The following is a 21015-nucleotide window of genomic DNA, read 5'->3' as shown; positions in this document are numbered from 1 at the left end:
ACTGACATAACACTATTTTAACAGCAAAGCAAACTAACAACTAGCTTTTAAAAGCATCAGATGTGGAGTCAGCCCTAGGATGTACTTTCAGCTGTCACTATGAAACCCAGGGCAAGTTGTCCTTTGTCTTTGGGCCTCAGTTTCCTCATCTGTAATAAGAAGACACTGGACTAACTACTTCCCGCAGTATCCTTCAGTCCTAAAACTCTAACGGCAATTCAAAAATAAACCATTGCAGGCCGGGCGCAGGCGCCTGTAATCCCAGTACTTTGGGATGCCAAGGTGGGCGGATCACTCGGGGCTAAGGGTTCTTCAAGACAAGCTTGTCTAACATGGTGAGAGCCTGTCTCAACTAAAAATACAAAAATCAGCTGGGTGTGGTGGCACATGCCTGTAGTCCCAGGTACTCGGGAGGCTGAGGCAGGAGGATGGGTTGAACCTGGGAGGCAGAGGCTGCAGTGAGCTGAGATTGTGCCACTGCATTCCAGCTTGTGCGACACAGTGAGACCCTGTCTCAAAAATAAATAAATAAGTAAATAAATAAATAAACCCTTGCATATAGGATCAAATGATTTTTTTTTTTTTGAGACAGAATCTCACTCTGTCACCTAGGTTTGAGTGCAGTGGCATGATCTCAACTCACTGCAACCTCTGCCTCCTGGGTTCAAGTGATTGTCCCACCTTAGCCTCTCAAGGAGCTAGGACTACAGATGTGTGCCACCACGCCCAGCTAATTTATATATTTTTTAGTAGAGACAAGGTTTCACCATGTTGGCCAGGCTGGTCTTGAACTCCTGACCTCAAGTGATCCACCCGCCTCGGCCTTCCAAAGTGCTGGGATTACAGGCGTGAGCCACCATGCCCAGACGATCAAATGATTTCTGACAAGTGTGCCAAGACAATTCAATAGGGAAAGAATAGTCTTTTCAACAAATGGTGCTGTGAAAAGTGTGTATCCACATACTAAAGAATGAAGTCAAACCCTTACCTAACACCATATACAAAAATTAACTCAAATGGACCAAAGTCTGAAATGTAAGAGCTAAAACTATAAAACTGTTATGAGCAAAACCTTAGTGCAAAAGCTTCACAACATTGGAATTGGCAAAGATTTGGATATGACACCAAAGGCACAGACAACAACAACAAAAATAGACAAAATGGACTTTGTGAAAATAAAAAAATTTATGCCTCAAAGGACATTATCAACCAAGTAAAAGAAACGATCCACAGAAGGTGAGATAATATCTGCAAATCATATGTACGATAGGGGATTAATATTCAGAATACAGAACTCCTAAAATTTAACAACAACAAAAAACCCAACCCGATTCAAAAATGGACAAAGGACTTGAGTAGACATTTTTTGAAAGACGATGCTCAAATGCCCAATATGTACATGAAAAGATGCTTGGCTTCATGAATCATTAGGAAAATGCAAATTAAAAGCACAGTGAGATACCACCTTACACCCATTAGATTGGCTACCATAAAAAAAACTGAAAATAACAAGTGCTGGCAAGGATGCGGAGAATTTGAAACTCAGCGTTGGTGGGAATATGAAATGGTGCAGCAGCTGCTGTGAAAAATAGTATAGAGGTTCCTCAAAATATTAAAAATAGGATTATCGGCCGGGCATGGTGGCTCACGCCTGTAATCCCAGCACTTTGGGAGGCCAAGGTGGGTGGATCACGAGGTCAGGAGTTCAAGACCAGCCTGTCCAACTGGTGAAACCCCGTCTCTACTTAAAGAAAAAAAGATACAAAAATTAGCCGGGCATGGTGGTGCATGCCTGTAGTCCCAGCTACTCAGGAGGCTGAGGCAGAAGAATCGCCTGAAGCTGGGAGGTGGAGGTTGCAGTGGGCCGAGATTTGCACTACTGCACTCCAGGCTGGGTAACAGAGCAAGACTCCGTTTCAAATAAAAAATTAAAAAAAAAAAATAGGATTATCATTATGACCCAGCAATTCCACTTCTGGACATATACTAGGGTCTCAAAGAGATATGTGTACACCAATATTCATAGCAGCATTGGCTGGGCATGGTGGTTCACACCTGTAATCCTAGCACTTTGGGAGACCAAGGTGAGTAGATTGCTTGAGCCCAGGAGTTTGACACCAGCCTGGGTAACATGGCAAAACCCCATCTCTACAAAAAAATACAAAAATTAGTCAGGCATGGTGGCAGACGCCTGTAGTCCTAGTTACTCAGGAGGCTGCGGCGGGAGGATCACCTGAACCCAGGAGGCTGAGGCTACGGTAAGCCTTGATTGTGTCACTGCAGTCCAGCCTGGGTGAGACTCTGTCTCAAAAAAAAAAAATTAATTAATTAATTAAAAATAAATAAATAGGGCCAGGTGCAGTGGCTTACACCTGTAATCTCAGCACTTTGGGAGGCCAAGGTGGGCGGATCATAGGGTCAAGGGTTTGAGACCAGCCTGACCAACATGGTGAAATCCTGTCTCTAATGAAAATACAAAAAATTAGCTGGGCGTGGTGGCAGGCACCTCTAATCCCAGCTACGCAGGAGGCTGAGGCAGGAGAATCGCTTGAATCCAGGAGGCAGAGGTTGCAGTGAGCTGAGATAGTACAAATGCACTCCAGCCTGGGTGACAGGACGAGGCTCTGTCTCAAAATAATGATAATAATAAAAAAAAACAAACCAGGTGCAGTGGCTCACACCTGTAATCCCAGCACTTTGGGAGGCCGAGGCTGGCAGATCATGAGGTCAAGAGATAGAGACCATCCTGGCCAACATGGTGAAACTCTGTCTCTACTAAAAATACAGAAATTAGCTGGGCATGGTGGCGCATGCCTGTAGTCCCAGCTCCTCGGGAGGCTGAGGCAGGAGAACCACTTGAACCCGGGAGGTGGAGGTTGCATTGAGCTGAGATTCGCACCACGGCACTCTAGCTTGGGTAACAAAGTGAGAAGCTGTCTCAATCAATCAATCAATCAATCAATAAACATAGCAACGTTGTTCACAATAGCTAAAACATGAAAGACACAAAATGTGGTCTATCCATGCAATGGAATATTGGTTAGTCTTAAAAAGGAAAGAAATCCTATCACATGCTACAGCATGAAAAAACCTGGAAGACATTATGCTAAGGGAAATAGGTCAGTCACAGAAAGACAAATATCATATGATTCCACTTACATCAGGTACCTAGAATAGTCCAATCCAAACAGGTACCTAGAATAGTCCAATCCAAACAGGTACCTAGAATAGTCCAATCCAAACAGGTACCTAGAATAGTCCAATCCAAACAGACACAAAGTAGAATGGTGGGTGCCAGGGGCTAAAGGGAGTGGGGAATGGGGGCGTTATTGTTTCATGGGTCAAGAGTTTTGCAAAATGAAAGGAGTTCTGGAGATGGACAGGTAGATCACTGATGGTCACAGATGCACTACAACACTAATACACTTAACACTACTGAACATTACACTTAAAAAGTGGTTAATATGGTAAATGTTATGATAGGTGTATTTTGCTACAATAAAAACTAATTTTGGCCTGCTACAGTGGGTCACGCCTGTAATCCCAGCACTTTGGGAGGCTGAGGTGAGTGGATCACTTGAGGTCAGGAGTTCGAGACCAACCTGGTCAACATGGTGAAACCCCTGTCTCTACTAAAAATATAAAAATTAGTCGGCATGGTGGCATGCACCTGTAATCTCAGTTATTCATGAGGCTGAGACATGAGAATCGCTTGAAACCAGGTAGTTGAGGTTGTAGTGAGCTGAGATTGCATCACTGCACTCCAGCCTGGTTGACAGAGCAAGACTCTGTCTCAAAAACAAACAAATAAATAAAAATAAAAATAAAAAAATTTTAACAAACAGAAGTTCGGTATTAAAAAAGAAAAAAATTTAACCTGATGATTCTTACCTAAAGTACATACATTAACTAAGAATAGAAGAGAATTTAAAATAACATAGAGTAGTTGAGTTTAATATCAAAGTTATTTCCCTTATAAATACATGTATGTTTATTTAAAAAAAATTTTTTATACATGTATGTTTAGAATGTTCTAAAACTTGGATTCATAAGGAGTAAAAATAGGAAAAACACATTCAACTCTGGTTACTATCCTGTGTCCAAGGGGCCCTCAGTGAGGTGGATCCAGGCCAGGAGATCAGCATTTCCCTCAGCAGTCACCAAGCAGCTATGTGCACGTAAAGCCGGGGCCTGGTGTGACTGCCCTCATAGACCCTGGGAAGTTCTCAAAAAGTCAATGCTCTCCCTGCATAAAGCCCATGGCAGTTAGGGCAACCAGAGAAAATACTACGGAAGAGAAATGTAAACTTTCAAAAATACAGATGGCTGAAATGTCAAGAACCAGTGAGAAAAACCACTTGGCATATCTAGGGTGTTCAAAGCAGCTTGATTGGTAAGGAGCCAATGTGAAAATAACTACGATGAATAAGTTTTTTAAAAAAGGAAAGATGAGAAAATGGATGAATAAATGGAGCATTTCAACAGAATTGGAAATCTATACAAATAATCAAATAGATATTCCAAGATTTAAAAATATATCTGAAGTTAAGAATGCACTGAATAGGTTTAACAACAGAATGGATAAGGCTGAAAGCAGGTTTAGTAAACTCAAAAACTGGTCAATAAAAAATATCTAGAAATTAAAAAGAATGGAAAAGATAGAGGAGTGCATAAAGACATGTGGGTCAAAAAGTCTAATGTAAGTGTAATTTGTGTCCCGCAAGAGGAAAAGAGAAGAGAGAAAAGGTTCAGAAGCAGTTGTAGATGAAATAATGGTGAATTTTCCCAAATCTGGTGAAAGACATTAACCCACAGATTCAAGAAGCTCAATGAGCCCCAAGAAGGAGAAACAAAACAAAACCTTACCTACACGCATCATAGTCAAAGCCCTGAAGATCAAAGATAGAAAATCTTAGGTCAGTTCCAGTGGCTCACATCTGTAATTCCAGCACTTTGGGAGGCTTAGGCAGGAGGATCACTTGAGCTCAGGAGTTCGAGACCAGCCCGGGCAAGATGATGACATCTCATCTCTACAAAAAAATTTAAAACATTGGCTGGGTGCAGTGATGTGTACCTGTAGTCCCAGCTACTTGGGAGGCTAAGTCAGGAGAATTGCTTGAACCTGGGAGGTGGAGGTTGCAGTGAGTGGAGATTGTGCCACTGCACTCCAGCCTGGGTGACAGAGTGAGACTCTGTCTAAAAACAAAACAAAAACAAAACAAAACAAAAAACAAAAACAAACAACAGCAACAAAAAAAAAAAAAAAGAAAAAAAGATAGTTATATATACAATAAAAAAAGTAGTTATATAAATATTGATTGTTTAAAACAACAAGTATAATGCTTTGTGGAATGCATATGTGATGAGTAATATATAAAACAACAATAATACAAAAAGTAAGGGGAATTTTTTCTTTTTTTGAGACGGTCTCACTTTGTCCCCCAGGCTGGAGTGCAGTGATACAATCTCAACTCACTGCAACTTCCACCTCCCAGGCTTAGGTGATCCTCCCACCTAAGCCTCCTGGAAAATATTTAACTGTTGTTAGCTTCTTAAATAGTTTAGGAAGTAGCAAATTAATAATTTAAAGTAGATTATAATATGTCAAAGATTCATATTATTATCTCCTTCATTAAAAAAGCTACAAATAAAGTTGAATAGAGAAGGAGAGAATGAAAGAATTTTATTTATTTTTAAAATTATTAAAACATATTTTTTTAGAGACCAGGTCTCACTATGTAAACATGCCAGGCACACAGTAGGCATACATGGTAGTGATTATTAACGTTACTCACATGAGCTTAGAGAACCTCCCCAGTGTTAGGCTGCCTGGGGAATATTAGAGACTGTGGCCCTCACAGTGCTGGTGTGGAAGACCCGAGGTTTGTGCTTTTCATAGGGTTCACTTTCTCCCCAAGAGACAAGACAAACCAAAACTTGTAACAGCTGCCAATCAACTTTTATCTCTATAAAACATGTTGCCAACCAATGATAACTGGCCAGAGAGTACAGTTCATTTTGCTCGAGAATATTATTTTTATTCATCTGACTTTAACTGCCATATGCTGGTGGCAAAACCAGATTATGAATCATTCATGCATAGACACAATGACTAATTAAACCCTAAAGAGACTATTCATTAAAAAGTATAAATGCAAACTTTTTACCCGTGGGCTTGCAAGTAGATGTCTGCAGGAAGCATTTACAGGAAGGTTTATAACCTCGGTTTCTTGTGTAAACAATACTGCAGATGGTGGATGGAAAAAATACTTGTATTCATAAACTATTTCTTATCATGCAAACTTCTTTTTCATTTTTTTTTGAGACAGAGTCTTGCTGTGTTGCCAGGCTAGAGTGCAGTGGTGCAATTGTGGCTCACTATAACCTCCATCTCCGGGTTCACTGCAACCTCCGCCTCCCAAGTTCAAGCAATTTTCCTGCCTCAGCCTCCTGTGTAGCTGGGATTACAGCATGTGAAACCACACTGGGCTAATTTTTCATATTTTTAGTAGAGATGGGGTTTCACCATGTTGGCCAGGCTGGTCTTGAACTCCTGGCCTCAAGTGATCTACCCACTCCAGCCTCCCAAAGTGCTGGGATTACAGGCATGAGCCATCTCACCTGGCCTGATTGAAACTTCCGTATGCGGTTCCTAAATACTTTGTTTTTCCTGTTTTGATTATGATTTTTTAAATGACATCTCTCTGACTCTATATATTTTGGTAATATTTATCTACATACCCATTGAGTGATACTAATCTATATACCCATTGATGTGGGGGCAGGCTAAGAGGCTAGGTGGGTTCTCAATCAAACCATCTATTATAAAGGATCCTGAAATCCCCACTGGCCTTGGCCTGGCCCTGGGAGAGGATGGTGATCTTCCTGCCTTGCTGCTCTCCCTGGCTAAGGCACTCTTCCATTCAAAAATTCATTTTTCTCTATCCACAAAGCAAAACTATGACTGACAATGTATTCCACAAAGCTGTGGCACGGATGCATTAAAGAGACAGGACTGATTGTATTTAGAATTCCCCAATATGGGCCGGGCACAGTGGCTCACACCTGCAATTCCAGCACTTTGGGAGGCCGAGGCGGGCAGATCACTTGAGGTCAGGAGTGTGAGACCAGCCTGGCCAACATGATGAAACCATGTCTCTACTAAAAATACAAAAATTAGCCAGGCTTGGTGGCATAGGCCTGTAATCCCAGCTACTCAGGAAGCTGAGGCTCGAGAATTGCATGAACCTGGGAGGTGGAGACTGCAGTAAGCCAAGATCACACCACTGCACTCCAGCCTGGACGACAGAGCCAGACTTTGCCTCAAAAAAAAAAAAAAAAAAAAAAAAAAAAAAAAAAAAAAAATCCCCAATACGTAAGTTCCTGCAGCTTGAAAAAGAGAAGAGAAGTGTTGGCTGGGTGTGGTGGCTCACACCTGTAATCCCAGCACTGTGGGAGGCCAAGGCGGGTGGATCACAGGATCACATGAGGTCAGGAGTTCAAGACCAGCCTGGCCAACATGGTGAAATCCCCATCTCTACTAAAAATACAAAATTAGCCAGGTGTGGTGGTGGGCATCTGTAATCCCAGCTACTTGGGACGCTGAGGCAGAAGAATCGCTTGAACCCGGGAGGCGGAAGTTGTAGTGAGCCAAGATCATGCCATTGCACTCTAGCCTGGGAGACAAGACAAGAGAGAAACTATGTCTCAAAAAAGAAAAAACAGAAAGAAAAAGAAAAAGTCTGAAACAGGAATGACATTGGCCTTGACTGTCAAAGTCCTTCCAAGCAATGGAATTTAAAAACCAACAAATGAATCCTATTTCCCCTTCAGGGCAACCACGCGATTCGATGAAGCAAACACAGAGACCAGGGAAGAAACATCCCTTAACGGATTTTTAAACTGTTGATCCAAAATCTTATTGGTCTTGAAATGACCCTTAACCACATTTGTCAGTGGATTCTTAGCAAATTACCACATCTCAAAAAAATTTCCTTTAACCTATAAAGTATGCTCCCTCTTTTTTTTAAGTGCATTTTGACATATCTCTTCACGGTTGCTTTTGCTTCCAGCTTAGAGTCTTGCTGAAAAACTTTCTGGGAGCTATAGACACACGAGCAAGCCGCAGTAGAAACCGCCTGGAGCAAACACACGTGCTTGCGCACACGCGCTGTCTCCAAATGCAGCCACCACAGTGAAGTCTCCTTGAATTCCCAAGACTAATGAGGAGCCTCTGGCTTTGTCCTCTTTCCCGTGCTCCTCCAAATCCATCACGGATCATGTGCATGGAAACTAGAAGAGTGGCCAAAACCTCTACAAATTGGCTGATGCAGTTTCAAGTCGTCAAATCTTTTTTCTGCTTTCCCCTCTCTTTGTCTCCCCGTAAAAACTGGGTCAGCAGCAGTGCCATGTATTTTCGTGCGGCTGCAGAGTCAAAGTCCTTCCTGAACCCAGGAATCCCTGCAGACCAGGGCCAAGGGTGAAGCTTGAGAGGGCACAAAGAATAAGCCCTGGGTGTCATCCACATCACCTCCAGCCCAAGGCACCCACACCCAATGGGCCACTCCAGCAAAACACATCTGCTGAGCCCAGGGGCTGCGTCCTCCTTCTTCGGCCCAGCATGGAGATGGGGTCACCCTCTCCCCTTGCACATCACTTCTTTCAGATGATAGCCATTGTCATGTACATATAGAGAGGTACACAAGAGACACATTTTCACCGAGATTCACATTCCTCTTACCCTCAATGAACATGACACAAAATAAAATTAAACTATGATCTAGGCCAGGTGTGGTGGTTGACACCTGTAATCCCAGCACTTTGGGAGGCTGAGGCGGGCAGATCACAAGGTCAAGCAATCGAGACCACCCTGGCCAACATGGTGAAATCCCATCTCTACTAAAAATACAAAAATTAGCTGGGAGTGCTGGCACGTGCCTGTAGTCCCAGCTACTTGGGAGGCTAAGGCGGGAGAATTGCTTGAACCCAGGAGGCGGAGGCTGCAGTGAGCTGAGATCACTCTACTGCACTCCAGCCTGGTGACAGAGTGAGACTCCACTCTGTCTCAAAAACAAACAAACAAACAAAAAAACTGTGACCTAAAATGGGAACAAAGTTTTTACTGGTGGAAGAGGCAAAGCTGTTACAGAGAAAGAATCTCAAGGGCAGACCCTTCTTCCTAGAGAACATTTCACTCTGCCTGTGCTCTTGCGGCTAGCACTGAAGTCTGTCCACCTTCGGGCCACTGGTGCTGCCTTCTGGAAAGTGTGCACCCAAACTGTCTCCAGCTAAACCATTTCCTTCCCCCGTAGGGTCCTCCAACAGCCTTGACAGCCTAAACAAATGCTTGTTCCATGGGGTGATCCGTACACAGCTGTGCTGGGCTGTCCTTAGGTTCTTCCAATCTTTTTCTGATTTTTATATGCTCTGTAAGTTAACTTCTATTTTGCAAGTGTCTGAGTTGATGGGGTTAATGCTGAGGAAACCACTCATTCACTTGTGTTAGCTACAGCCTCCTGGAAATGGTGGAAAATTTCACATGCGGAGAGAAAGCAGACTGGAGCCCACTTGTAAAAGCAGGCGGATTTCATTGCCCACGAAATCCTGCCTTCTGAATGCCCAGAGAATGTGGCCCCCACTTGCTTGCCAGATTCAGGCCCCCTCCCTCTTGTCAAGGTTGGAATTCTTCCCAGAGCCTCCCTCCTACAACCTCTAGGATGCATCTCAGAGATAACACAGTGAAGCCTCAGAGAGCCTTCTTTGAGCACTGAAGTTCTTCCAAGAGGGTGCAACAAAACTTCCACCACTCAGCACCAGGAGCAAACATTTCCTATTCATCTGTTCCTGAAGGGACATGGTCTCTGAGGTGGCCACCCGACTCTCCAGGCATACTACAAATGCGCTAATGCCAAGTAATTTTTTTTTTTTTTGCCCTTTCATGTCATCACACGGAGATTTGTCCAAAGCTATTAAAAGTAAATTGTTTGACCGGGCATGGTGGCTCACGCCTGTAATCCCAGCACTTTGGGAGGCCAAAATGAGCAGATCACTTGAGGTCAGGAGTTCAAGACCAGTCTGGCTAACATGCTGAAACCCTGTCTCTACTGAAAATACAAAAATTAGCCGGGTGTAGCGGCAGGCGCTTGTAATCCCAGCTACTCAGGAGGCTGAGGCAGGAGAATCACTTGAACCAGGGAGGCGGAGGTTACAGTGAGTCAAGATGGTGCCACTGCACTCCAGCCTGGGTGACAGAGCGAGACTCCATCTCTAAATAAATAAATAGATAAAATAAATTGTTTACCCCCAAAGATACCCTGACTTAAAAGTCAGCATGTACAACTTATTAATGAACACAGTTTTCTTGGCATTAGAGTCTCATTATGCTGGCGCTACAGTGATAATCTAATTGTTCCTGAAAGGAGACATGTAATTGTCGGGGCTCTGCATGTCTGGGCCACAGCAAAATCACTTTATGCTCCTCTTTGTATCTGTCAGATTAAATCATGTGAGAGGCCTTGGCTGGTCTGTCAGATACCCCAGAGTTCCTTCTGGCTGTTTGATTGAGGGCTCTGAATGAAATCTTCCCATGTTGCAAAGGGCTGGGCTCTCTCTACTGCTGGATTCCCCTTGGAGGAAAATCTTCCATGGGAACTGGGTAGGATTCTGTGTCCAGGGCTTTGGCAGCAATTGCAGAATAATTAACTTGGCACTAGGAGAAACTGTATATAAAAGGAGATGGTAGCACTCCCATCCTCTGAGTAGGAAAGTCTATTAAACCCCTTTCCTACTCAGCAGAAGACACTTTGCAGCTGATCAAACTGTCCCCACCATCACCATGGCTGTCACTTGTACTGAGACCATATGGGCCAGGCATGGTGCTGACACTTCATACATCCTCACAACAGCCCTACTTTTCAAATAAAGGAACCGAAGATGGGGGAGGTTGTTTGTTCCAGGTCACATGGCTGGTAAATGACATGGTTGAGACCCCAGTCCCGTTCAGTTAGGCCCAGACATGGAGCTTGGCTCTGACCACTGAAGTGCTCTCAATCTCCATGCCTCTTTCTTTCCCCACTGTCAAGACCCTCCGACACTGCCATCTGTCACCAGGACCCATGGGCCCCTCAGCCACTGTCCTGCTTTGCTCTGAGGGTATCAGGCTCCAGCTAACAACCTGACAAGGTTCTTTTGACGCTCAGGAGCCAGTGGTGATATGGTATAGCTTTGTGTGCCCACCCAAATCTCATCTTCAATTGTAATTCCATAATCCCCGTTGTGGGAGGGACCTGGTGGAAGGTAAGTGAATCATAGGGGCAGTTCCCCCATTCCATTCTTTTTTTTTTTTTTTTTTTTTTTGAGACAGAATATCATTCTGTTGCCCAGGCTGGAGTGCAGTGGCTTGATCTCAGATCACTGAAACCTCCACCTCCTGGGTTCAAGTGATTTTCATGCGTCAGCCTCCCAAGTAGCTGGGATTACAGGCATGCACCACCACGCCTGGCTAATTTTTGTATTTTTAGTTTAGATGGGGTTTCACCATGTTGCCCATGCTGGTCTCGAACTCCTGACCCCAAATGATCCACCTGCATCAGCTTCCCAAAGTGTTGGGATTACAGGCGTGAGCCACACTGTCCACCCCGTCCCCATGCTATTCTTGTGATAGTAAGTTCTGATGAGATCTGTTTTATAAGGTGCCGTCCCCTTCTCTTAGCTCTCATTCTTCTCCTTCCTGCAACCGTGTTAAGAAGAATGTGTTTGCTTCCCCTTCTGCCATGACTGTAAGTTTCCTGTGGCCTCCCTAGCCACGCTGAACTGTGAGTCTATTAAACCCCTTTCCTTTGTAAGTTACTCAGTCTCGGGTATGTCTTTATTAGCAGCGTGAGAATGAACTAACACCAGTGGAGAATCTGACTGGTAAGACCTTTCCTGATGAATGCTTTGCCCTGTTAGTCTCTCCAGCTTCATCTTGGGGCAACTCCATCCCACCCCACCACCACCTCTGCTCCTGCCACAACTGAGGTGTCTTCAGCTCTCTTAACAGTCAGGGTCTCCCCAACCTCTGAGGCTTATTTTCAAACTGTACTCCTCCTATCTCAACAAGTGAATTCCTCTTCACCCTTTAGATCTCAGCTTACAAAATCCCACCTCTAGGCAGCCTTCCCCAACCCTCAAAACTGGGCCGGGTGCCTCTCCATGTGTGTCTTTCACCAGGGTGAAGCATCGGGCCCACTGCATCAGGATTTTTATTGGTTCATCTGTCTCCCCACAATAGGCCGTGGTACTTCCGGCAGGGGTCATTGATTTTGTTTTCCATGACTCCTCACCTCCTAGCACTGTCTGGCACAGAGAGATGTGTGGTCAATATTTATTGTAAATATTAACCAACTTAAAATATACTAACCGAGGCTGGGCACAGTGGCTCACATCTGAAATCCTAGCACTTTGGGAGGCTGAGGTGGGTGGATCACTTGAGGTCAGGAGTTCGAGATCAGCCTGTCCAACATGGTGAAACTCTGTCTCTACTAAAAATAACAAAAAATTAGTGGGGCATGGTGGTGCACACCTGTAATCCCAGATACTTGAGGTTGAGACAGGAGAATTGCTTGAATCTGGAAGGTGGAGGTTGCAGTGGGCCAAGATTGTGCCAATGCACTCCAGCCTGGGGGACAGAGCAAGACTTCATCTGAAAAAAACAAAAACAAAAACAAAAAAACACACACATATATACTAACTGTATTAGTCCATTTTCATACTGCTATAAAGATACTACCTGAGACTGGGTAATTTATTAAGAAAAAAGCTTTAACTGACTCACAGTCTGCATTGCTGGGGGGCCTCAGGAAACTTAAAATCATCATGGAAAGCAAAAGAGAAACAAGCACCTTCTTTACAAGGCAGCAGAAGAGAGAGAGCAGGAGCACGTGGAAGCACCGGACACTTATCAAACAACCAGATCTCACGAGAACTCATTCACTATCACTAGAACAGCAAGGGGGAAATCTGCCCCATGATCCAATCACCTCCCACCAGGTCCCTCCCTCAATATGTGGGGATTACAATTTGAGATGAGATTTGGGTGAGGATACAGAGCCAAACCATGTCACTAACCTCTATAAAATTTAGCAAGAAAGCAAGTTTTCTAAATCAGAAAGTTAAAGCTTTTTATTTTTGAGACAGTCTCACTCTGTCAACCACACTGGAGCGTAATGGCTCGATCTCGGCTCACTGCAACCTCCACCTCTCGGATTCAAGTGATTATCTTGCCTCAGCCTCCTGAGTAGCTGGGATTACAGGCATCGGCCACCATGCCCAGCAAATTTATTTTCATATTTTTAGTAGAGATGGAGTTTCACCGTGTTGGCCAGGCTGGTCTCAAACTCCTGAATTCAGGTGGTCCACCTGCCTCGGCCTCCCAAAGTGCTGGGATTACAGGCCTGAGCCACCACACCCAGCCAGAAATTAATGTGTGCAAGGCACTCTTTGCTCCAAAACACAGTCTACACATTACATTGGTTACAGAGGAAAAATTAATCTACAGTTAAAATGTAATACTAAACAAAATCCCAAAGAAGTGTTTTTAATACAACTTATGCTGATTCTGAAATTTACATGGAGAGAAAACTCCAATACGTTAAAAAAAATTAAAGAACAATAAGGAAGGCTAGGCGAGGTAGCTCAGGCCTGTAATCCCAACACTTGGGGAGGCCAAGGTGGGCGGATTACCTGAGGTCAGGAGTTTGAGACCAGCCTGGCCTACATGGTAAAACCCCATTTCTACTAAAAATAAAAAAAAAATTTAGCCAAGCCTGCTGGTGCACGCCTGTAATCCCAGCTACTCAGGCAGCTGAGACAGGAGAATTGCCTGAACTCAGGAGGCGGAGGTTGCAGTGAGCGGAGGTTGCGGTGAGCCGAGATCGCGCCATTGCACTCCAGCCTGGGTAACAAGAGCGAAACTCCGTCTCAAAAAAAAAAAAAAAAAAAAGAAAGAAAGAAAGCAGTTCAATGGACTTACAGCTCCACATGGCTGGGGAGACCTCACAATCATGGCGGAAGGTAAAAGGCACGTTTCACATAGCAGCAGACAAGAGAACAGAGCTTGTGCAGGGAAACTCCCCTTTTTAAAAACCATCAGATCTTGTGAGACTTACTATCGCAAGAACAGCACGGGAAAGACCCACCCCCATAATTCAACCACCTCCTACCTGGTCCCTCCCACAATGCATGGGAATTCAAGGTGAGCTGTAGGTGGGGACACAGCCAAACCCTAACATTCCTCCCCGGCCCCTCCCAAATCTCATGCCTTCACATTTCAAAACCAATCACGCCTTCCCAACAGTTCCCCAAAGTCTTAATTCATTTCAGCATTAACTCAAAGGTCCACAGTCCAAAGTCTCATCTGAGACAAGGTAAGTCCCTTCTGCTTATGAGCCTGTAAAATCCAAAGCAAGTTAGTTCCTTTCTAGATACAATGGGGGTACAGGCATTGGGTAAATACAGCCATTCCAAATTGGAGAAATTGGCCAAAACAAAGAGGCTACAAGCCCTATGCATGTCTGAAATCCAGTGGGGCAGTCAAATCTTAAAGCTCCAAAATGGTCTCCTTTAACTCCATGTCTCATATCCGGGTCACACTGATGCAAGAGATGGGTTCCCATGGTCTTGGGCAGTAGTGATACTTTTACTTGAGGCAGGTCAAAGGATTAACACATGAATATTTCCAGGAAGTATCTTTCCTTAAATAAGCCATGCATTTTACGCCAAGGGGAGTGTAAACTGGAACAACATTGATGGAGGATAACTCAGCAACAGTATCAAAATGTGAAGCATGCACTTGACCCACTCATCCATTTTCTAAGAATTTACCCTTAGGGAATAACCACACCAATAGGGGGGAAAAAAAGGAAAAAAAAACGTGAGCACAGAAATGCTTGTCCCAGTACCTTCTGTTGATAATAGAGAAATACTGCCAACAACTAGAATGCAACTGAATAAACTGGCAAACAGTTTCAAAAACATTTCAGTAAAGTCAGCTATATCTATTTAATGAAATGTCATGGATCATTAACAATGACATTTATTAGGCCAGGTGCAGTAGTTCATGCTTAAAATATCAGCATGTTGGGAGACAGAGGCGGGCAGATCGCTTGACCTCAGGAGTTGGAGACCAGCTTGGGCAACATGGTGAAATCCCATCTCTACTAAAAATATGAAAATTAGACAGGCATGGTGACATGCACCTGTGGTCCCAGCTTTGGGAGGCTGAGGTGGGAGGATTGCTTGAGCACAGGAGGTAGAGGTTGCAGTAAGCTGAGAACATACCACTGCACTCCAGTCTGGGTGACAGAGTGAGACTGTGTCTCAAGAAAAAAAAAAAAGAAAGAAAGAAAGAAAAGAAAAAGAAAAATGAGGCTGGGCATAGTGGCTCATGCCTGTAATCCTAGCACTTTGGGAGGCTGAAGTGGGAAGATCACTTGAGGCCAGGAGTTCAAGACCAGCCTGGCCAACATGGCGAAACCCCATCTCTATTAAAAATACAAAAATTAGCCAGGTGTGGTGGTGCATGCCTGTAGTCCCAGCTGCTCAGGACACTGAGGTATGAGAATCACTTATAGCAAGTTGCAATAAGCTGAGATGGCACCACTGCACTCCAGCCTGGGCAATGGAGCAAGACTCTGTCTCAGAAAAAAAACAACCTCCCTTCAAAAAACATCTTACCTATCCCATAAACATATACACCTATATGCTCCCACAAAAATTAAAAATTGAAAACACTGACATTTATACTGTGGCATTTGAATAATGATACTAAAGAATTGTGATGTCAGGCCGGGTGTGGTGGCTCACACCTGTAATCCCAGCACTTTGGGAGACCGAGGCAGGCAGATCACCTAAGATCAGGAGTTCAAGACCAGCCTGGTCAACATGGTGAAACCCTGTCTCTAAAAGCACAAAAATTAGCCAGGTGTGGTGGTGGGTACCTGTAATCCCACCTATTCAGGAGTCTGGGGCAGGAGAATTGCTTGAACCCGGGAGGTAGAGGGAGGTTGCAGTGAGCTGAGATCATGCCATTGCACTCCAGCCTGGGTGACAAGAGCGAGACTGTCTTAAAAAAAAAAAAAAAAAAAAAAAGAATTGTGATTTCAGATAGGATCGTGGTCTTGAATTTGTGGGGTTTGTTTGTTCATTTCATTTTTTGTTTTTTGAGACAGAGTCTCGCTCTTTCACCCAGGCTGGAGTGTAGTGGTGCAATCTCGGCTCGCTGCAACCTCTGCCTCCCAGGTTCAAGCAATTCTCCTGCCTCAGCCTCCCAAATAGCTGGGATTATAGGTGCTTGCCACCAGGACCAGCTAAGTTTTTTTTTTTTTTTTTTAGTAGAGATGGGGTATCACCATGTTGGCCAGGCTGGTCTTGAACTCCTGACCTCAAGTGATCCGCCTGCCTCGACCTCCCAAAGTGCTGAGATTACAGGTGTGAGCCACTGCGCCTGGCCGAATTTACGTTTTTAAAAGACTCCTTGTTTTTCAGAGATACACAGTGAAATGTGCGCAGATGGGGTTTGCTGTAAAATAATAGCGGGGAAAGCAGATTAATGGTTGCCAGGGGCTGAGAGAGAGAAAATGGGGAGGCCCTGCTTAATGGGTGCAGGGTTTCCTTCGGAGTGATGAAAATGTTCTGGAGCTAGGGAGAGGTGATGGCTGTGCAACACTGCGAATGTACTAAATGCCTTTAATGGTAAATTCAATGTCATATGTATTTACCACAATATTAAAATAGTAATTAACGGGGGGGAAATAGTAAGGGCTGAGATGAAATAAGATTGGCCACAACTGAAATCACTGAAAGCTAAGTGATGAGAACTGAGACCATGTATGTGTGGATTTACATGCATAGAAATGTCAGACGCTTTCCATAATAAAATACTATAAAAAGTGATGCTATCATCTCACATAGTTCCTCACTGTTTGGTAACCATTTTATTATTTATTGAATGCCCTAAGCATACACAATAAAATTGATTTTTTAATCAAAAGTGGTGCCACCGATGTATACTCATTGGCATGGAATGTCCATAACCTATTGTCAAGTTTAATGAGTCAGTTATAAAACCAAATATTGGGATCCTCCCACTGCTATAAAATTCTATATCCAGATTGTCTGGAATACTTTGAGTAAAGGTTTAACAGTCATTACTGCTGGGTTAGTAGATTTGAGATTTGCACGGTCTGTGCTTTTCTTTTTCCATTGAATATTTTTACAAAACATAAGGCAGTTTTCTTAAAAGGCAGAAATGTTTAGGGACACGCCTTTTGCTCCCAGCATTCTGACTGAAGGGCCCTAGGTAGTGGCACGTTCCTAACACAAACCACCTGGCTGGCTTGGTGCCTGGGCACGCACTCCAATGACAATGCCCTCCACAAGGACCGTCGCCTCACAGAGGAGCTGAGAAGGGCCCAGCTTTATCTTTGGCTACTCCTGTAAATGACAACAACCCCAATGGTGATCCTAGGCACTCCTTTCCAGCACACACTCATCTGTCCTCACAGCAGATGTCAGGTAGGCTAGGGTTGGAACTGTCCCTATTTTAGATACAAGGCAGCTAGAGCTTGGAGGAGCTGGTGGGCTTGCCCAGGTATCACAGCTAAGCAGCCAAGGAAGCACCCAGCCCCACTGGGGAGTCCAAGCCTTGGCCTCTCTCTCTTATGAGCCACCTCTCATGGGTGTTCAGGACTGTCCTGCCCACTCATGACACTGGACCTCCACTTGGGAGATGAAGACCATTAAGCGTTGATCTTGCATAGGTAAAAACTCAGACACCTGTGTTAGCACGACAGCCAAGCATCCCTGGCCCCCACTGTACTTCACACAAATGGCAGTGGCTGGAGAGCTAAATATGGTGACTGCCACTGACTGCCCCTTGCTAAGGACTCCACTGCCCCTGCCGGGGTGCCTCTCTAGCTTAGCTCTCTGGAGTCACCTTGAAGTCCCTCATGGCTTCCCACACTCGGTGATATCCTTTGGAAGGACTTGCTCTTCCAAGCTGGCTCTGTGAGGACCCCGAGACTGCTTATCCAAGTGGCCCAGAGGCTCTACACCCAGAGCCTGTGGACCTAAGTGACCACTGTGTCTGGCCAGTGCACGAGTGCCCACTTCTCACGCTCAATCATTTATGGAATCTCTCTCTCCCTCCTTCCCTACCCCATTCCTGCAACAAATAATTCAAGCATGTCTACTCCGAGACAAGCAAGGTGCTAGGCGCTGGGCATTCAGTGGCCAGCCAGTTGTCACAATCCCCACGCTTCTCTTGCTATGGATCATCAGGGAAGTCAAACATTAAACAGATAAGTGTACAGGTGAACAATCAGCGCACCTCGGGTGAGTGCTATGAAGGAGTCGTATAGCACTCTTTCCACTACATGGGAGGCAGACCTGGGCTGGGGAGTCAGGAGGGTGTCCTGGATAAGAATTCATTTAACAGGCTGGGCGTGGTGGCTCACTTTGGGAGGCTGAGGCGGGTGGATCACTTGAGGTCAGAAGTTCAAGACCAGCCTGGACAACATGGTGAAATACAAAAAAAAAAAAAAAAAAAAAAATTAGCTGGGTGTGGTGGATGCCTGAATCCCAGCTACTTGGCAGGCTGAGGCAGGAGAATAACTTGAACCCAGGAGGTGGAGGTTGCAGTGAGCCAAGATTATGCCACTGCACTCCAGCCTGGGCAATAAGAGACTCCATCTCAAAAATAAATAAATAAATACATAAATAAGTAAATAAAAACATAAATACAAAAATTAGCTGGGCGGGGTGGCAGGTGGCCTGTAATCCCAGCAACTCAGGAGGCTGAGGCAGGAGAATCGCTTGAACTCGGGAGGTAGAGGTTGTAGTGAGCCGAGATTATGCCACTGCACTCCAGCCTGGGCAACAGAGTGAGACTCTGTCTCAAAAAAAAAAAAAAAAAAAAGCATTTAACAGCAGTAGCTGTTCCCCGTGTGATGTGTTGTGACACCTCATAGTAAACGGGGCTCGTGCCGGCTAACAGTGGAGGTGCTGAGGCCAAGAGAGGCAGAGGCCACAGAGGACATCACTCAGCTGAGGAGAGGGAAACCCAGACCTCAGAGTGGCCTCAAAGCCAGGCCTAACCAGTCCCAGGCTCGCCCAGAGCCAGCAGGGCTGCTCCCAGGACGGGTAGGACTTGAGGGCTTCTGTGGCCAGGCCCTGAAGGTGACACCTCCGGCTGAGCTAGCGAAGCATCTCTGTGGCCAGGAGTTCTCCATGACACCTAACTGCCTCACTCATGACAAGACCTCCCACGGGCCAGCCTGGTCTCCCTGCTTCTGTGCTTAACAGAGACAAGGAAAGATGGGCTCATCTGCGGCTGCAGGTCTTCCATGGCGGGCAAGGTACCGAGACTCAAGAGTCTAATTAAAATGAAAACCCTTGTTCCTCAGGAGAGGCTACTGCATTTCGGAGCAGTCAAGTGATTCTGACTGTCTTCCAAAGAAAAATGTAAGGTGGCTGCTGTGGGGGGAGGAAAACCCACCACTCAGTCACTAAAACCAGAGCTCACCTATGGGAGTCCCAGCTTGCAGGCTCCATCCCAGGCTCTCTAGGGGCCAGTGCCTGAGGTCACGGCGAATCGCCAATTCCAGCCTGCAAGGTCAGACCACAACCTGCCCCCAGGGCTTGTCTCTGGCCTGGTTCTCCGGCTTGCGGATGCCTGATGGCCCCCTGTCCCCTTCTCGGTTCTCACTTGGACTAAGGCAGCTTACTGAGCTATGGCCCTGGGCACACCAAACATCTGGAGGGCAGGATGTTCCTTCTGTGTCTAGGCATTGAGGCCTGTGGATGAGCACAGCCTCTGTCCTTTCTGTGGAAGGAGAACTGGCCCCAAGCCGTGGAGAACAGGGAGATAATGAAACACCAGGTCTTGCCTCTTGCCATAGCCTGAGCCCAAGCCTGAGCCCTTCCCACCTTCAGGCTCAGCCTGAGTTTCTACAGCCAATCCTGATTCAGGTGGAAGCTCTGGACCAGTGGTTTTCAAATCATCTGCAGTGGAACTCATGTTGCAAACAGGCATCCTTCACCAGAGACCACTGGCCACAGAACAAGGGAAGCAAGCCACGCTAACAGAGGAAGCCAGCCTGGAGCCCACCCGTTGGCGCCCCCACTGGCGGGTGGCCTCTATAGAGGAGTACAGTAGCTCACACCAGCCCGAGGCTCTGGAACCACATGGACACCTTGGGCTGCTGGTGCCACTGTGTTCAGGTGTGCCATATGTGGACAGGGGCTGCCGTTGTGCTGCTGAGAGCCAGCCTCCACTAAACTCAGCTCTTCCTGTGCTCCCCAGGCCTCCCCAACACCCCAGCCTGCCCCTCCAGAGCCTCTGGAAGCTTCCATGATTCCTGCCTGTGCCTTCAGCAACTTGTCTTGTCTTCCGAGGTTTCTCTTCCACAATCTGTGGTTGTCATGTCTGTCTGTCAGCCTGGCCTCCCTCCAGAGGAGGTTCTGAGCCCACCATGGTTCCTTGGCCTGGGCTGGATACAGGTGAGGGGCAGGCTTGTTCCCTGCTGATGGGAGGGAACTAGAGGTGGTCACCGAAGGTTCCTTGGAAGAGACCAAGTCTCAGGAAGATCCAGCAATGGGGACAGGATTTAAGGCTTCCTTGTAACACACACTTTGGTGGCTCCGCAGGCATGACCTTGCCCTGCTCTGATCATGCCAGATTGGGCCAGGGCAGGGAACCTGCTCTGAGCTGCACCAGAGCCTCTCATTCAAGAATTTGAAGCTAGAGCCAGAGGTGGCAGCCACAAGGCCAGGCACAGCCAGGGCAGGCCAGGCCCACCTCCAGAACAAAATTATGGAGGAACAAAGAAGCCAGGCTACAGAGGGGACACCAGGAGAGAACCAGCAGTGGGGTTGTCAGAGAGAGCAGCTGCAAACGCACCCCTCCCCCAGACGCTCCACTTCCTGCACCCTGAGCATAGCCCCCACTTGTGCTTCAGCCAGTCTCACCGGGGTTTT

General features: G+C 45.8%; 1 protein-coding gene across 3 annotated transcripts in view; it reads right to left on the bottom strand.

Annotated features, from left to right (window-relative positions):
* The window catches only part of OSBP2 (oxysterol binding protein 2), a 199717-nt gene that overhangs the window by 107180 nt on the left and 71522 nt on the right, over positions 1-21015 (bottom strand). The window contains exon 1 of one of the 3 annotated variants that reach the window (XM_064367902.1): positions 4867-4937. The exons of the other annotated variants lie outside the window; for them this stretch is intronic. Within the exon in view, the coding sequence (XP_064223972.1) occupies positions 4867-4879 (13 nt within the window). The 5' untranslated portion in view covers positions 4880-4937. Of the gene's footprint in view, positions 1-4866; positions 4938-21015 lie in introns of those variants that run through there. 3 annotated transcript variants of the gene reach the window in all.

The sequence above is a fragment of the Aotus nancymaae genome, unplaced genomic scaffold (genome assembly GCF_030222135.1).
Source record: "Aotus nancymaae isolate 86718 unplaced genomic scaffold, 86718_ANA_hifiasm-v0.15.2.pri h1tg000076l, whole genome shotgun sequence".
NCBI lineage: Eukaryota > Metazoa > Chordata > Mammalia > Primates > Aotidae > Aotus > Aotus nancymaae.
This window is presented reverse-complemented; position numbering and strand designations above follow the sequence as displayed.